General features: G+C 39.3%; 1 protein-coding gene across 6 annotated transcripts in view; it reads left to right on the plus strand.

Moving 5' to 3' along the window:
* The first annotated feature begins 5953 nt into the window (after window positions 1-5953).
* Window positions 5954-18549, plus strand: part of UNC13D (unc-13 homolog D) — a 53620-nt gene continuing 41024 nt past the window's right edge. For 3 of the 6 annotated variants that reach the window (XM_026702001.2, XM_026702003.2, XM_087924860.1), the window contains exon 1: window positions 15233-15494. In XM_026702001.2, coding sequence (XP_026557786.1) covers window positions 15381-15494 — 114 coding nt within the window. In that variant the 5' untranslated portion in view covers window positions 15233-15380. Of the gene's footprint in view, window positions 6091-9764; window positions 9826-15231; window positions 15495-18549 lie in introns of those variants that run through there. The other 3 variants (XM_087924862.1, XM_087924863.1, XM_026702004.2) reach the window with 2 other exon arrangements.

Consider the following 18549-nt stretch of genomic DNA (forward strand, 5'->3'; position numbering starts at 1 on the left):
TGCTGACTGCCATCACCAATAACTCTTATTAGTTCTGCCATCCTGTAAGTGAGATAAACAATGGTATACACACCCAAGGAGATGAGAAGAAACAGCAATACACCCAGAAATATAATGTCAAGATTATATAAGACAGTTACCCATAGTTAACTGATCCATAATTAACTCAGTTTTGGGGGATTCCCATAATAACTAAGTAATTCCATAGCTTGCATTCATGCAAGCTAGGCTGAAATGTGTTGGTGTGGTGCAACTACAGTCACTGAATTAAACTAACATCAAATGTGCTCTTATGAGACGTAAGCCAGGCAACTATGTATTATCCTAGTTAATTGTGCAAACCCAGACAATTTTTGTAATCTGGCATCCCCTGTATTCTGAAAAACAATGGCTTTGGTAGCAATGTTTTCATTGCTGAGATCTCTTGCAAAACTTGCATGGCTAAAAGCAGAGGTCCCCAAACTTGCCAACTTTAAGATTTGTGGACTTCAACTCCCAGAATTCACCAGCTAGTATAGCTGGCTGGAGACTTCTGGGAGTTGAAGTCCACAAGTCTTCAAGTTGCCAAGTTTGGAGACCACTGAACAAATTACTTGGGGTATTTAGAACCAACTTTAGATGTTTCCACAAGTTTTATTTACACACACACAGCATGCACATGTCTCCTCCCTACTAATAATCTCAGAAGGATTTTTATTGGTGTAATGTTGCCTGTGTTCCAGCCTCATCGCATTTTGCCCAACCCTTTACAGTAAAACAAGTCAATAAAGATCTACTGCTGTCAACTTCCCCTGCTTAAGAGGGAAAGGCACTTGATGCAAAAACAAGGTGAGTTTGTCTTTTCCTTTCTTTCTATCACCATTAACAAGCTGTCTTGCCTCAGACTTTAAGCAGGGAGATTGTCCCTATAAAGAGCAGGTGAGGTGAAAAGCTTGAAAGAAAGCAGAGCTTGTGTGGACAGGCCGCTTGGGTGAAACAGCTAGAGAAGGGCGGGATGCATTTCAGTTTTACAAGCAAAGGGAAGATTACTTAACCTAGCTGGTCAGATTAAAAAAGTATGTGCCATAAGTTTCCACAAAAATGCTAGTGCTTGAGGGGAAAAAAACCCAGCATGATGCCAACCTCTCTAGAAAAATAAGTTTATATATATATATATATGTTTTAGTCCTCTTCAAAGGTACCTCAAAATGTACTTTTAGAAGGAAGTTGCTTCAGCATAACAAATGGTAGAATGCTACAGACACATTGCACAACGTATTTCTTGTCAAATAACACATGGCATTAATATTTCCTTAAGAAGAAATGATTATTATGTTTAATGGGCTTTTTTCTTTAGAAAAATGTTCCTGGACATCCCTTTATTTCCTGTGGCTTGAATAAGGACAAAAATGTTTAACACACATTATGTGATAAAATCAGTGCACCCACAATATTGAGGCATAGTTCACAGAGTATGCTAAGCTGTAAAGTGGCAAATTACATTATATACATGCAGCCTATGTTTATTATTAGCTACCTAATAATTGTTTTGTGAATGTTTACAATTAGTAATTGACCTCTTTCTTGTTATCTTTCATTTCTCTTTGATATCATCGCTGTGTAAAATTCACCTCCACCAAGGCCACACCTATATTACTAAAAATTAATAAGTAGCATTAGTATTATAAATACCAGGAATACTAAATTATTATATTTAATTCTAACACAGGATAAATTTTCCTTGGTAGACTGGGGTCCATGAAAGTTTACAGATTAATCCAAATGTTGGATTCTGTGGAAATCTGGCTATAAACTTCACAGACCTGGCTTATATAACACATTAAACCTTAATGTAGTTTGTTTTCTGTTCTTGACCTTAAAGTTAGTGAAATAATCAAATTACTGGTATTTAGTCATCATCTAGAAGTCCATAATCTGAGAGAAACCGGTTACAATCAATATTTTCCTTTTAAGTCATATAGCAGGGAGGGAAATTAGTTGACAAAATTGAATATCTTACCATGCTATATGATGTATCTTCGGTTACGGTTATAATCTTGCAGGGATACGATATATCCAGAGGCTATGGTAATCTTGGATACCAGCTTAACTTTCTATTAGTTGATTCATGGTTAGATCAGATTTCAACAAAAGAGATTTTTATTGTGGTGTGAACAACTTCAAATGCAAGCCTCTCTCCGCCATGTAACTGCTAATGGTACAGAACCTCTTTCTGGAAAAATACTGATAATCAGAGAGCTGTCCTTGTCCCCTATAGCCTCATGCAACTATTTTTTCCTGTGAATAATGGAGCTCCAAGCACCTTTTACAGTTACACATTCTCAATTTCATTGAGTTTTTCATGTGATCTGAGATAACTGTGAAAACATAAAACCTCTTTGGGCTTGCTGTTTTTGGATTTTGAGAATAGTAATTCTAATATAGACGTCTGCTATCCACCAAGAAAAACACAAGTATGCGTTCTCTGCTTTTAGCAACTGCTTAATCTTTGTTTATAGCAAGGAGGTAACTGGTATAACCTGTGAATAGCTACTGCTGAGCAGCTGTAAGAAGCACAAGATCAGATCCTTCTGGATATATTAAAGTAGATGAATTTACCTGAAATTATTTACTCTGACTGGCAGTGGCTTTCCAGAGGGTGTTTTTTCCCCAGAAATGGAAAACACCAGAAATTTGGATCATCTAAATGCAGTTTAATCAAAAGTTTCACAATTAAACATATGGATTTCCCCCTGTTGTTCTTTAAATAAGGACTTCTTTGATATATTTTCAGCATTTTCCTCTGGAGAAATCCTGACTGAATTTTGAGTAAGAATTGAATGATTCATGTGACCCTGACTTGAACAGTAATATTTCATTTCAGCAGAGCTACCATATTTGCATTTTATATTTTGGTAAATCTTTGTTGCCATCTAGCACCCACCTAGATTTTTGCCACCAAGATATATTAGCCCTAATTTTAGATTTACCAGTCCTCAAAGCAGGACCAGACAGAAGCAAGAAAAAGACTGAAATTTCTGAAAGAAAGAAAGAAAATTGGAAATGGGCATGTTTGTTGGAATTATGGATTTGGAGCTGATCATATTGTTCTTTATTGTTGCAGACCTTTAAAAATCATTTTCATGTAGTGTTGGTCCTCCAGAGTCACTATTGAAAGATAAGTGGCCATACAAATTGAATGAATGAATACTGTGCATTCTGGATCAGTAGGCCAGTATACATTAGATTTGATTAGCAAATCTCACCGCAATTTTCGTTACTGGTTATTATCGAGTGTTTGGGATGCATTCTGTGGGCCTTGTATGACTGAATGGGACGGCATGATGTTCTGACTCAAACCTTGTTCCATGGGAACCAAACACGAAACAGAGGTAACAGCAAAACCTTTTAATGATTCTTTACACATTCTGTTCCTTCACGGTTAAAAGCTGTTTCAAACTAATTGTCTCTGATTAGAACGAGCTTTGCCAAGATTGTGCAAGGCTGCCAAGAACACTAGATAAAGTTACTAAGCAATATTTCAAACACAAAGAGTCTCCAAACACCAACCAAGATATTCCGAACATCCACAAGGCTTGAGTGCAAAAACCTCTTTGCTTCCTGCAAAGAACTCCAGTTTCTCAGCTGGCTTTTATCTCTTAAGAGAGGGGCCATTACCTTGTAGCCTTACTCCCAAGTCACCCATGCTGCTGTAGCTGCTCTTTCCTTCGAGCTGCCCTGTGAGCACAAGCACTGGGCACAGGCTCTTCATCACTGCTGACAGCCTCCACAATCTCCAAAGGCAGCATTCCACTCCCTGATGGTCCTGGCCCCATCCCTACATCACATGCAGGCCCCTCCTCTGAGTCCTCGCTCTCCGAGACCTCAGCCATCCTCACCTGCTGCCGGCGAACCACAACACTTGATCATTTATCACACGGTTGCCAATCCGGACATAGTCTCTACATGGATAAGTCAACTGGGGCACCCCTCAGGTTGAGGGGTACAGTTCTAGAGAGTTGCCCATTTGCTTTCATAAAACAGGGAAGCTTCCTCCATGAAAAGCAGGTACGAGCTGCATCAGCCTCAACCTGGGAAATATGTTTTTGGTGTAAACAGTACAGGCCCAATAAAATTAAGCATCCTTTGGCAACAGGACAAGCTGTTATTTGCTTGGGTTTGGTCACATGAATGTAGCTGTCGGTGCTTGCTTTTTGCAAACTCTTACTTTGAATTTGGAGGTATGATAGAATAGAATAGAATAGAATAGAATAGAATAGAATAGAATAGAATAGAATAGAATGTTTTATTGGCCAAGTGTGATTGGATACACAAGGAATTTGTCAAATGCTCTAAGTATACATAAAAGAAAAGATACATTTATCAAGAGTCAAGAATCATAAGCTACAACACTTAATAATAGTCATAGGGTACAATAAACAATGAAATCATACTAGGAAACAGTCAATAAGTAAGTAAGGATACCAGCGACAAAGTTACAGTCATACAGTCACAAGTGGGAGGGGATGGGTGATAAGGAGTGATGAGAAGATTAATAGTAATAGTAGTACAGACTTTGTAAATAGTTTGACAGTGTTGAGGGAATTATTTGTTTAGCAGAGTGATGGCATTCAGGAAAAAACTGTCCTTGTGTTTAGTTGTTCTGGTGTGCAATGCTCTATAGGATCATTTTGAGGGTAGGAGCTGAAACAGTTTATGTCCAGGATGTGAGGAGTCTGTAAATATTTTCACAGCCCTCTTTTTGACTTGTGCAGTATACAGGTCCCCAATGGAAGGCAGGTTGGTAATAATTGTTTTTTCAGCAGTCTTATTTACTCTCTGAAGTCTGTGTCTGTCTTGTTGGCTTGCAGAACCAAACCAGACAGTTATAGAGGTGCAGATGACAGACCGAATAATTCCTCTGTAGAACTGTATCAGCAGCTCCTTGGGCAGTTTGAGCTTTCTGAGTTGGCGCAGAAAGAACATTCTTTGTTGTGTTTTTTTTGATGATGTTTTTGATGTTAGGTGTCCATTTTAGTCTTGTAATATAATAGAACCCAGAAATTTGAAGGTCTCTATTGTTCAGAGGTGGTATTCAGCAAGTTCTGACCAGTTCTGGAGAATCGATAGCGGAAATTTTGAGTAGTTCGGAGAACTGGTGGTAACCTTCCCCCAGGAGTGGGGGAGGGAATGGAGATTTTGCAGTATCCTTTCCCTGCCACACCCACCAAGCCATGCCATGCCCACAGAACCGGTAGTAAAAATTTTTGAATCCCATCACTGCTACTGTTGATACTGTGTTGTCTAGTATTGTAAGAGGTGGTAGTATGGGAGGGTTCCTTCTAAAGTCTACCACCATTTCTATGGTTTTGAGTGTGTTCAGTTCCAGATTGTTCCAGTTACACCATGAGGCAAGTTGTATAACCTCCTGTCTGTATGCAGATTCATCATTGTCTCGAATGAGACCAATCACTGTTGTGTCATCAGCAAACTTCAGTATTTTAACAGATGGATCGTTTGAGATGCAGTCATTGGTATATAGGGAGAAGAGAAGTGGAGATAGCACACAGCCTTGGGCGGTGGGGACTGTGCTGCTTGTACAGGTATCAGATGAGATTCTGCCTAGCTTCACCTGCTGTTTCCTGTCTGTTAGGAATTATAACTTCCTTCTCCCCCAAAAAATAAAGTTGGAAAGTGTGCCGGGCAGCTACCTTAAATTGATATTTTAACTTTTTCTTTCCTTTCTCTTTTGCTAGGATTCAAAAGGACACCAAATGACTGCCAATTGATTTGCATTAGTTCATTTCTTGGCTACTAGCAGCAAACAGAAATTGAACAGGATCATAATCGGTGGGCTGCTGGCAAAATCCAAAGGCAAACTTCCTGACAAGAAAGATGTCTAGCTGTCTGTTTTTATAATAATCAACTGATAACAAAATAAGCAATTGATGTATGTTTCCGCTCTCCACAGGATGGGATGATATGATCCTTAGCAAGCTGCCTACCAGTCCTAGCAGTCCTGCAGGGATCAGGACAATGCTGTGTTGAATGCGTTGGAGAGGCTGTTGCTGTTTGCAGAAATGCTTGGATTGATCCCTGCAATCTTTTTAGGTAAGCATCAACTAACTGGATAATAGGAGAGGATTGTTTTTGTGGGGACCTTTTACAATAGCTCAACTTATTTGGGTATTTATAGACAGATGGAGGAATGCCTGGAAAGAGGGGAGAAAAATGTTTGCCTCTGTGAGCTAATAATGGTCCGAGCTACTTTTTATGGCACAGAATTAAGATCAGGTCTAGGTGGTGCTTTAATTAAAATCTAGGTGATGCATTAGAATCACACACACGTGCATGTATCACCTGAGGGAAAGAGAATCAGGCAGCTTATCACGGACAAATCACTTTCACATAGTAGCAAATACAGCGGTAACAAGTTAAACCTGTTGACCGATCTGGTCTGAGAAAATGTGCATTCCTAAAGTGTTTGCCTTAGGGTCCCTCTAGAGAAGAACAACAAATACAGAACAGTCAGTTTCAGAAGGAGAAGATTGGCAGGGAAGGGACTGAACAGAGCAAGCCATTTTTCCCTGGGTTTGACAGTCCCCTGGCTTTCCAGAAGTCAGAGTACAAACCAATCTGCTGCAGTCACATGCAGTTTAGCATCTGTGTGGCTTTTCTGGTCCCCATGCAGATAGATTTTGGTCACAGTGGTAGCTGAAAGCAAGTCTTATTTGTTGGAGCAAGAGCCTATGTTTTGGGAAGACATATGGTCTTCAAGAATTGGAGGAACTGAATCCTTAAGGACAGGGGTGGGATTCAAATTTTTTAACAACTGGTTCTGTGGGCATGGCTTAGCTGGTGGGCGTGGCTTGGTGATCAAGTGACTGAATGGACGTGGCTTGGCTGGGTGTGGATGTTATTGCCTGGGCGTGGACAACTCAATATCACTCACATCGAGGCACACATCTCCTTGCCTGGCTTCTCATGACTATGGGGATGATGCAACAGTCATAAGTGTGAAAAGTCACTTTTTTTCAGTGCCATTGTAACTTTGAATGATCACTTCACACAAGCAAAGTACCAGAAAAGGAGGGGGAAAAAACTCCAGAGAAGTTCCTGAGACAGGAAGTCTAGTCCTGCCAAGAATGTAATAAGGGTTAACCAAGAGGCAGTTTCTGTAAGCAACACCAGAATGTTTCCTTCCTGCCTTTCTTACAGGATTAGGCCAGTAATTTCTTCTAACAACCAGTTCTCCAAACTGCTTAGAATGTTAACAACCAGTTCTAACAAATAGGTCCGAACTGGTAGAATCCCACCCCTGCTTAAGGATTAGGTGCAAGAGCAAATTAAAGGGAGGCCAAATATTCAGTTATATATGGAAAAAGTCCTACTGTTGTTTTGCAAGATTGGTAGCAACTAAAATCCAATTGCCATCAGTTCTGACACACTACACATTAACTGCAGTTTGGTGTTACAGACTACTTAGCCAAGAAAATGAGTAGTACTAAGTGATATCTTATAGGCATGATTTGTGTGTGTGTGATCTTTTAAATTGATCTTGACTCCTGGTGACTACATGGAAAAGTCCCTGCAGCTTTCTTCACAACAGAAGTGGTTTGCCCTCACTTCCTTCCTAAGGCTGAGAGAGAGTGTGTGAGTGGCCCACACACACTTTGCTGGTTTTGTGCCCAAGGCTCAGAGTCTTGCAGTTTCTACTCAGTGCCTTTAACTGCTACACCAATCTGTCTCTCTATAGATAGGTAAGAGTACAATGTCTAAAGAAAAAAACACAAGCCTTCACATTCTGGGGCTTTTGAGAGAAGATTCAGGGGACATTTTCCTATCACTCTTCCTAGTTTCTCATCTGCAAGAGAGGTCTATCCAGATGATGTTTTGGGAAGCTATTGCTCTGATTTTCTGTTCTGTTCTGTGCAAGTGGGCAGGATGAATAACAGTGCTATGTTGTGAAAGCATAGAATTTCTAAGTAAGCAAGGAATGAATTAGCTCAGCTTTCTGTCTCAATCATACTTCCTAATATTATTTTCTCTTTTCCTCTTTTTTTGGGGGAAGTCAATGTAATGTTTTAAATCGGCCTAGAAATCATACATTGTGATTTGTAGAAACTAGAAGTTTGAAACCTGCCAATGGATTGTTTACATATTTCCAAGATACTTCTATCAATCCAATTTTTGCACTCCTGTGTTTGTCTTCGGCAAGCCTTGTTCTCAGTGATCTGGGCAATTTGACATTAATATATTTAATGGGCAAATAACAGATGGACAAAAGTGTTTTCCTGAGGCTCAAAAAAGAAGGTAGAACATATTTCTTTGCTAGACTTTTTTTTTACCCAATGTTCCTTGCAAGCTGGACAATGCAGTTTTACTTCAGCTAAAACTTAGCATAGAAATAGTGCCTCCAGTTTTCTCAGCTTAAACCTCCAAATTGATCCTCTTTACACCAAATTAAGTGTTCAGACAGGATCAATCCTTCCCCCAATCTTTGAAAGACACCAGTTGGCTCCTGCATACCCATTAAAGAAGAAATAGAAATTGGCTTTTCTCAAAGAAGAAATTTAATTTAATTGTTTAATTTAAATACTAATATACATCAGATCCATGAGCCTGAAACAGGGCCCATGAGTTATAGGTAACAAATACTATAACTGAGAAAAAAAACCCAAGCTTACTTATTTTCATCTTCACAGACACTTTAGCATTTTCCTGCATTTTAACATGATAGTATTTTATTATAGCATTGTTTTTTTGTGCTGTTAAATCATGTTGCCATAACTTAGTAGAATAGTCCCCCAACTATATAACTAGCAGCTGTTAGCTTGGTTTAATGCTATTATTAGTGATCTGCAAACTGAACTTTACACACACACACACACACACACACACACACACACACACACACACACACACACAAATGGGCTATGTAAATAAGCTTGGGAGACAGAAGAGCAGCAACCTGAGCGATGGTTTGGCAACCTATCTCAGCCCACAGAAGGAATGGGGATGGAGAAAGCATCTCAAGGGCCCTTCCTTAATTCTCTGAAAACTAAAGGCAAGGGAGGAGAGAAGTACTTTCAAATTTGCATGATTCTGTTCCCGTGGCCTTATTTTAAAGGTAGTGTTAGAATACTTTTAGTTTCCTGTCTAGATTACATTGAAGGGCTGACTGACATCCAGACACAGCAATTACAACAATTGGTTAGCTATTATAAATATGTTTATTGAATAAATATGTTAAATGTTGTTTTATTCATTTTTTGCACCTTCCCTAAGTCATAATTCCTTCAAATGGAAAGAATTTTAAGCAAATTTCCAACTCTTAAAAGTAGTGGATTCACCTGGGCCTCTATAATTGCACAGAACATCCACCATAAAGATGACTAATAATATCTTAATCAACCCAATTCATTTCAAAATTAGACATACTCTGAATTTATATACTGTTTGGTTTTATGATAATAAATAATGTGGCTTTCAGGAGATTGGGTATTGCTCTCTTTGAAGATGTAGTGAAGCAGTGCTAAATCTTTTTGTTTCTTATAAATGGCTTTTCTTCAACATCTGCTGTTTATTGTGAAATGAGGTGATTTTGGTTTTTACACAGCTAAATTTTTCCTTGAGTATCTATCATTGACATTTGCGTAATTATCACATTTAACTTAACCACCCCCACACCAGCCCTATAGCTTGGGCTAAAAAGAAGTGAATCATTTTGAAATATTTCCCATGGATGACTGAGAATATACAAAGCTAAATTCTTCTATTTCTAGGTAACTATTTTTAGAAGAATCTAAGGAACTTCAGATCTGCAGGACGATCAACCCAAGAGAGGTAAGTGAAGTCTTTTTTTGTAAACCCCACAAGTTTGTTTGTTTTTCAGGCTCTTGTGAATATAAAAGAGAATTCCTCTTAAAAGTTGTATATAAGAGGTTTCAAAATCTATTCAGGGTGTTATAACAATAATTATAACAGCAAGGAAATATTATTAATGGACTGGTAGAATTATAAAACAAAATGTTTAAGCTCATGGCTCCGTCAGGTAGATCTGAGGCTTTTCAGCAGCAGATTGGTAAATTTAGAAGGGTACCACAATACCCATATTCAATTGTCTTTAATGGAATTTAAACCTATTTACATATTTTTGCTAATCTTGCACCTGAGCAGGAATCTGCCCTGGGGCAATGATTAATAAAATATTGTAGGTCTTATATAGTAACTACAGTATAACAGATTTATATGCAGGAAATTCATGATGGAGATGAGCAAAACTCACCAACTACCGGTAACTACAGATAGTCCTAGATTTATGACAATTAAGCCCAACATTTCTGTTGCTAAACAAGACACTTGCTAAATGAGTTTTGCCCCATTTTAGGACCTTTCTTGCCACAGTTGTTAAGTGAACCACTGCAGTTCTTAAATTAGTAACATGATTATTAAATGAATCTGGCTTCTCCATTGACTTTGCTTGTGAGAAGGTCACAAAAAGTTGACCACATGACGCCAGGACGCTGCAACCATCATAAATATGAGTCAGTTGCCAAGTGCCTAAAATTTGATCATTTAATCAGGAGGATACTGCAACGGCTGTACATATGAAAAATGGTTGTGTCAGTTTTTTCAGTGCCCTTGTAATGGTTGCTAAACAAACTGTTGTAAGCCGAGGACAATCTATACATCCTATTAAGGAGGAGAGAGAGTATGCGTTCTGTAATTATGTGTTCCTGGGGGGTGGGGGGGGGAGAAGGAATTGACTTGAGATTAGCACTCTTTTAGACAAAAAGCAGGCAAAGTGACAAAATGGGAGGCACAGAGGAAATCTTTAGCTCTCCACATCACACTTTCCCCTTGTGGGCAGTAAGTCATGTAGTGCTAAAGCGTCATCAGATTCCTCCGTCCAATCAGTGCAGTGCAATACAGTGAGGGTGTATGACAGTGGGCTCAACATATCTACAGGAAAGACAGGTTTAGGCCTAATCTTCACCCCTAGGCAGAGAAATCAGAATGAGTGAGCAGTCTTTGGCAGCTGAATGCCTTTTATTCACTTTTGTTGCGTTCTTTGGTCAGTAGGGCACGTGAGTGAGAACACAGAAGCTACAAGAGCCAAGGGGTTGCAGTGAAGCCTCAGCTGGTAGTAGAAAAAGTGTTGACTTGTAACATGGTCTTTGCCTAGACAAACTAGCACCAGATGTTAATGTTTAATATTAACATGTGGGTCCAAAAGACACCATATTGCAAAGGCTATGCGTAGAAATGCACACTAGAACTATTGACGTCAGAGACAACAGGATCCAAAGAAGCTAGAGGACACTAATCCATTCTCCAGATGTTAAAGACAGAGAAGGCTTTTCATAAGGGAGGTTGTGCCACACGTTTCAGAGAAATGGTGCTCAGATATCCTGACTGCAAGTATCTGAAAGAGATTAACTGCTTCCAAACAAGCACACAAATAAATTCTGTTTGTATATAGAAGGTTGTAAGAATTGGTATCAAAATTACTCTGGGTACCTGATGGTTTGCCACTGATTGTTTAGAAATCTGAGCATAATGAGACTGAAGATCTATGTACCTACTGCCATTGATTTTCCCCCCAAAAGGAATCGGGCATCTGAAATAAGACCACTGGATGACAAGCTGTGGATGCAAAGAATGTTTTGCCTCTTTTACCAACATGATGTAGCCCTGATCCTGGGCACATACTTGTCAGATTAAAACGATGTTCTCCAACTGTGCTCTAACCAATGTTTCTGATATTTCATGTCCTAGAGCAGTGGCTGTTAAATTGGAATAATTTGGGCAGATCCTGGGACAATGAAGCAAGTGCTTGTTTATGGGTTAAAGATCCAGTTTAGGATTGCTGCTGCTGAATTTTTCAATAACCAAAACTGTTTTTTGTATATGTGTGTACAAAATAATAATGTCAAATAATGACATTATATGAGATTTGGAAAATAGATTATTGGATCAAACAATTTAATAACTGTGATCCTAGAAAAGCCTCAGAATATCAATCACACCCTTCCCCCCAAAGTGCCCCAAAACTGGCCAATGGCAAACCAGATTCTTGGGTGGATATGCCTGTCAGATTGTGTGTGTGGGGGGACTTCAAGAACCTGGTTAAAATCATCTGGATCCAGAACTCCAGCCCTGGTGGAGATCAGGCATGATAATCACTCACATTTGGACCATGAAATGTTCTGGCCCTGACAAAGGGATGGTGATAGTACTCTCATATTCAGATCATATAGCAACTAGTCTAAAATGAAAATAGGGCCTAATCTCTGTGTATCAGATCAGTGATTATCTAGATAGGCTCATAGTTGTCGTGGAGACCATAAACATCTGGACTCTACTAAACTGAATCTCCAATGTATGGAAGTTGAAGTCATTCAAAACCACCAGACAGGAACTTGACCACCAACCCAGGGACCAGATGCGGGAATAGTCTGTCAATAATCCTTATAACCACATACACCATCTAGAGATGAACTGAAGAACATATTACCCTTACAGAGATACATTACCCCCTTGTTGTAATATACTGGCACATGAATAAAGTATTTTTTATATGGTTTCATCCCAGGAGAAATAAAACATTGTATAAGGCTGCTCTCATGCAAAGATCTAAATTTCACCGGCCCATTTTAATTTTGCCAATTGCATACTGCCTCAATAACACATTCCTGTAGATTTTTATTGCTATTTCTTGTAAAGGTCCCATGAGAGCTACAGAGATATAGATCATTATGAGAAAGGAGGAAATAAAAAGGGAAACAAAGAAATTCCTTTGCCCTGTATGATCAAGAGTCAAGACCATCAAAGCATTAATGTTTAAAAGAAAAGCTGATGCTATACTCCAAGGGTCTTCAAACTTGGCAAGTTTAAGACTTGTGGACTTCAACTTCCAGAATTCCTGGAGGAGGAATTCTGGGAGTTGAAGTCCACAGGTCTTAAAGCTGTCAAGTTTGAAGATCCCTGCTATATTCTAATCTTCTTTGAACGGAAAGAATTCGTAAACTGGATATTTGAAACAATAGTAATTATGGGGCCAAGGTGGCAACAACTAGAATTTCCAAATGCAATGCTTTGTATTAGCAACTTAAAGCATTGCATTTAAAGCAAAAGCCTAATAGGTAGTTGCCTCATGCCAAGCAAGGCAGCTCCAGTTTGTTCTGGCTCAAGTAGGCAGTCTCTATAACTAGCAGGAAGAGCCCTCTGGGGTTACAGGGCCCTTTTCAGTTCCTGCCTCATGTTTCCTACATTTCTAATCGAGAATGAGTTGATTCTTAACAGAGATCTTGTTAAATCTACAATTCTATGGGTGGTTGTTATTTTCTTCTTCTCTCTCTGCTCTTTGACATCCCATCATGAATATGGAATCTTAAGTGCCACATTGTAAAATTCATAGGAGAGGAAATGGAGGTAGCTCACCTGCCAAAGAAAGGATGGTCAGAGAGCTGAGATGCCCAAGCAGGACATGTTCATTCACCTGTCTTTTGTAGATGGCTTGATGTTATGTTATGGTAGATGATGCCAATGTGCACTCCCCACCAAATACTTAGCTTTAATTATCTGGCCCAAGGCCTCCAGTCAGCTGACTTTCCAGATTTGCATGAACATCTTCTCTTTTTCCCCCAATCCTCTTTATTATTATAACCCAGAGTCCCTCAGTGGTGAGGTGGGTGTCCTATAAATTTAATAACTTTGTTTTCTCTTGAGAGCTGAAGGCCATTTACATGGGTTTCCCCTTCATTTCACACACTGCAATGACCTTGGATGTAGGTTGGATTGAGAGAGTCTCCTTGGTAAGCTTTATAATTGAATAAAAAGTTGAACCTGGGTTCTCTCAATCCAAATCTAGAACCCTCATTATTACACTGAACTTTGGGATACCTTTTACATGTAGCTCTTATTTCTCCCAGACTTTCACAGCATTTGTTTTCTGCTACATACTAATGGCACTCACCACCAACGATCCATGTCGATCTTTGGCAGGACTTGCTAGTTGTTTGTTGAGGTTGTAGGTTATCTCCACATCAGAATTGTGTGCTTAAGGAGAAAGAGCTCTAGCAGCCAGCAAATAAATAAATAAATAAATCCCAAATCAAGGAAATGAGAGAGGAATATCAGCAGCCTTCCCAATTAGGTGCCCTAGTCTAGATGATTACAACTCCCAGCATTCCCAGCCAGCATGACTAGCGTTGTTTGGTTGTTTGAGAAAAAAAAATAGCAGTGTTAAAAGATTTTAGAGAATAACTGGAGGGGAAAGTATGCACTGCTGACAATGCAAGTGGATCTTTCTTTCCCTTTTAGAAGCCGTCAGAGGTCTGTTCTCTATGAAGGTTAAAAACTGACAGCTCCATTTATTTTCATTTTGAGAAGAGAAAGGCATGAAAATTGTGGTGGTCACCTTAAAATATGTGCCAGTTAAGAAAAACAAAGATTGCCTCCCCAGTTCCTCCCAAATTCAGTGCAGCTTTGTATGCAGTGATAAGGCTGCATCTATTATTCAGCCTTTCCCCCGTGTTGAGACTGGACCTTGGCCACCCAAAGCCTTCTCACTGATGTTTTAAGCAAGACAAAAATCAGATTTGAGATCTAAGCTGAAACATGTTGTTTTTCTTTCTTGGTGAAGAAAAGACAGGCATGTTTGATGACCCTGTCCTGATCTGCTTCAATTTCTGAGAGAATATACTGGCTTGGGACAGAGTAAGCCTTCCTTCTTGGAGGTCTGTTTCATATCAGTGCTTATCAGCGAAGCCTTTTCATGCCACAAGCAAGTTGCATCATGCCAGGCCTGTGTGGAAAATAACTAATCAGTTTTGCAATTTGCAGGGCCTAAAGAAGTCCCACCCTGGGGAAATAACCACAAAAAAACCGGAATGACCATTACTTTAACCTGACCCTGGAGAAGAACACCATTTATGGAACTTGCTCTGTGGAACTTGCTTTGCTCCTGAACTTTACTTCAAAGCTGAAACTTTAAGATGTGTGGACTTCAACTCCCAGAATTCCCCAGCCAGCATGGATGGCTAGGGAATCCTGGGAGTTGAAGTCCACTCATCTTAAAGTTGCCAAAGTTGAGAAACATTGGTTTAGAGAGTTTGCATCCAGATATAGCTCCGGGGGATTGTGGCTTCTGAGAAGCCATCAGAGGAGGACAGGTAATTTTTAGGATATATTCAGCATTGGGGAGAGAACTCCATGTTTAGAGAACTGCAAGGTATAAGCTGAGAAAGAGAGCCCTGCTTCAGTTTCCGTTTGTTGCTACAATGGTCAGAGTGATAAAAGAGTGTGGTTTCCTCTTCAGCATGTGAGAGCTGATGGGAGCCTCATGCTAGAAAAGGCAGACTTCTGACTTTGTGGGTCAGCCTCTGTCTGAAAACATGTCCATTCTGATGGCGTCCTCTGCTCAGCTTACCCCTTCCCCAGTCCATCCCAGCATGGAGCCTGAGAGTGAGACCCCAATGGCGGGAAACCCCCAAGAAGACAGCAGAAACGTAGGTGGTGGTGCTTAACTGCAATTAGCCTTTTTTTTCCCTTCCTCCTTTCTCTTTCACATTCTGCTTTAATTTGAAAATGTGATGAAACCTTTACCAGGGCCTTAGATACCATAACAGTTATTAAGCTGCTTTCTTGGTTTGACCTCTGAAATAGTATACAAAACTCTGCGGAGGTGGCTGTACTCATGTCATGACTTGCCAAAAACTGTTCAGTAAGGCTCAGAACAGAATGAAGACCTGCTCCAATATCGTAGCTTTGCTGGTTCCTATCCAGAGAAGGACTTTTTTTTTAGCAAAAAAGAAACAACATGCAAACTTGAAGGTTGAAAATACGATCAATCCAGACAAATATGGAAAACAACAACAGAGCTGGAAATAACTTTGAAGGTTTTCTAGCCAACCCCCTGCTAGAGCAGGAGATTCTATTATACCATTTCAGACAAATGGTTGTCCAGTCTCTTCTTAAAAACTTCCACAACTTCTAGAAGCAAGTTATTTCACTGATTAATTGTTCTATCTTCTTAGTTCTTTCCTTGATTAGTTCCCATCTGTTGCATCTTGTTCTGCCTTCAGGTGCTTTGGAGAGGAGGTTTTGCAGATTCACACTCCATTGTATTTTGTATTTATATTATTAACCACTATTAAACATTTTCTGTGGAATTCCTCTGAGAAGTTAACTTCCTCTCCCAATGACTGATAAATAGTGACTAACTTGCCCAGGGCCTTGTTAGTTACTCTCATCTTAGTTTGCATATTGCTCTAAATCATAATTTAACTATGATGTATCAAATAAACCACAAAGGGATTAGAGAGAATGGCTCTTAAGCAGTAAGCCATAAGTTGCAAGCCACATAGTCGGTTCATACAAAATAACTATAATCAAACCACATTCTATCTTTGTATGATATCTGAACTCTGTGTTCATCGAACAATTTTATGGCCAGCCTATCTGATCATCGTTCTCTTAAACTACTGATTTCTGGGGTGGAAAAGATAGAAATTGGAAGGTTTTTAATTCAAATTTGGGCTTTTAACTATTATTCAGAAAGCAAAACATAATCTGGCAGGGCACCAAGAATCCATAATCTTCCTCTCAGCCTCTCCCATTGTCTTAATTGTAGCAAATATGTTGCTGCACTTTCTATCTTTTGCATAATAACGGCAAAGCCTACTCCATCTAAACAAAAAAATTTCCTTCCTATTTTCAAGCTATTTTCCCCCCAATCTCCTGATAGCAATAGCCTTGGTTGCTCATATTTTCTTGCAACATACTCCGTTGTATAAGTTTGTCTAAAATAAATCTTCATTCATTGTAGGGGTGATAAGGCACTTCTATTTCTAAACAAAGTCACACTTCAGTAGATTCCATGGAATGCCTCAAGAACCTTATAATATTGACTGTTAAAATAAAAACGTGTTTGAAAACATTAAAAGGTTTTGGATAAGGTTAGGAGCATACAGGATCGATGAAACCATTTTTTCCCCAGTTCTGTCTCTTAAACTGAAGTAGAAGTCAAGAGACAGCTTCATCCCTTGATTGCAGTTGTAGAGAATTAGTCTCCCACCCCAGCTGTTGTTTTTTTTTAAACTGACTAATGTGAAAATGCAGTGTGAAATGCTGGAAAATGTAGTTCAGCTGCATCTGATGGGACATGGATTCCACTTTCTACTTTCGCATGGAGTTTAAAAGGAACAAACTAGGATAATTTTTGATAGATGGAGTGCACAGGTTAGAGGTAAGAAGACATTGCACTACCCTGTTGCCTTTCAACGGCAGTATTAATCTTGGCTTGATTTGTGGAGGAGGAAAGTGGTCTGATTTGACTTGTGGGTGCAAATGTGAATAGGTGCAAATTGCTCATCAAACGGATGACAGCATTTAACTGATATCAACTGGGGTGAGGGGAAATCAAATCAGAGTCTGAGATGGTGAGTAGTTGAATGGGAGACATCTAAGTGATTCCAGGGCTGCTGTCTAAACTGGGAGATTAATGCATCCCAAAAGAAGGTCGCAGCAAGCCACTTGTTACCAAGACAACTATGTGGATGTATCTGTGTAGTGACCAAGAGCTAAGCTTGGAAATACTCTCTATCTTTCTGAATTCTCATTCAGTTAAACCTCATTCCCACCTTGTTTTGTAAATCTGGTGGTGTTAGTGTATTATAGATAGTCCTCACTTAATGGTGATAATTGGAAAGAAGGTAATCAAGACCAGAATTTTCATTGGTAAGTGATATGGGAATAAAGTGCAATGTCACATAATCACCTCACTTAGCAATGGCAATCCCAGTAGTCCTCAGTTGCCATTTTAAAGCAAATCACCACAGGTCATTAAGTGAGGCTCACATGTGATCACAACCTCTGACTTCCTGTCCACTTCTCTATTGACTTTGGTTGTGGGAAGATCAGAAATCATGATCATGTGATATGGGGATGCTATGACAATAGTAATTTTGAGGACCGTCATAACTATCATATGGACAATGCTGTGATAATTTCAAATGGTCACTGAATGAGTGGCTATTAAGCAAGGACTATCTACAATAATTTCAAAATAAATTCTAATCCTAACTGTTGCAAGTATAGTGGAAAGTTTCTGTTTTGGGGGGGACAACTTTAGTAAAAACAGTGCTTGGGTTATTCTGCTATAAAAGAACACAAAATCCATTATTTGCAGGACCCATTTTTGGAGGGGCCCATGTGTAGTTAATAGCTCTTTTAATAGAGGTTTGAACTTTGAACTGTTATGGGAGGCACATACCACACATTTTGTCCTATTAATTTTAAGAACACCACAGGATTTCTCTTTATTAGTCTTCATGATGACTAAATACCGGTTATTAAAGCTAGTTGTTGTAGCTGATCATTTTTCTATTTAAACATGCCCTGTCCTGAGTGTTTGTGTGTTTATTTTTTGCCCAGCAAGTTTACTCTGTAAGTTGTAGAATGCAATGTGATGGGTTATATTTGTAAATTCCCCATCTTGTAGCAAACTCTTATGGAAACTCTTCCCATTACCAAATTGCCCTTCCCAATTAGCAATCATGCTGT

This window comes from Pseudonaja textilis, chromosome 2 (assembly GCF_049901715.1).
Source record: "Pseudonaja textilis isolate UNSWEBS1 chromosome 2, rPseTex1.2, whole genome shotgun sequence".
In the NCBI taxonomy this organism is placed as follows: Eukaryota; Metazoa; Chordata; class Lepidosauria; order Squamata; family Elapidae; genus Pseudonaja; species Pseudonaja textilis.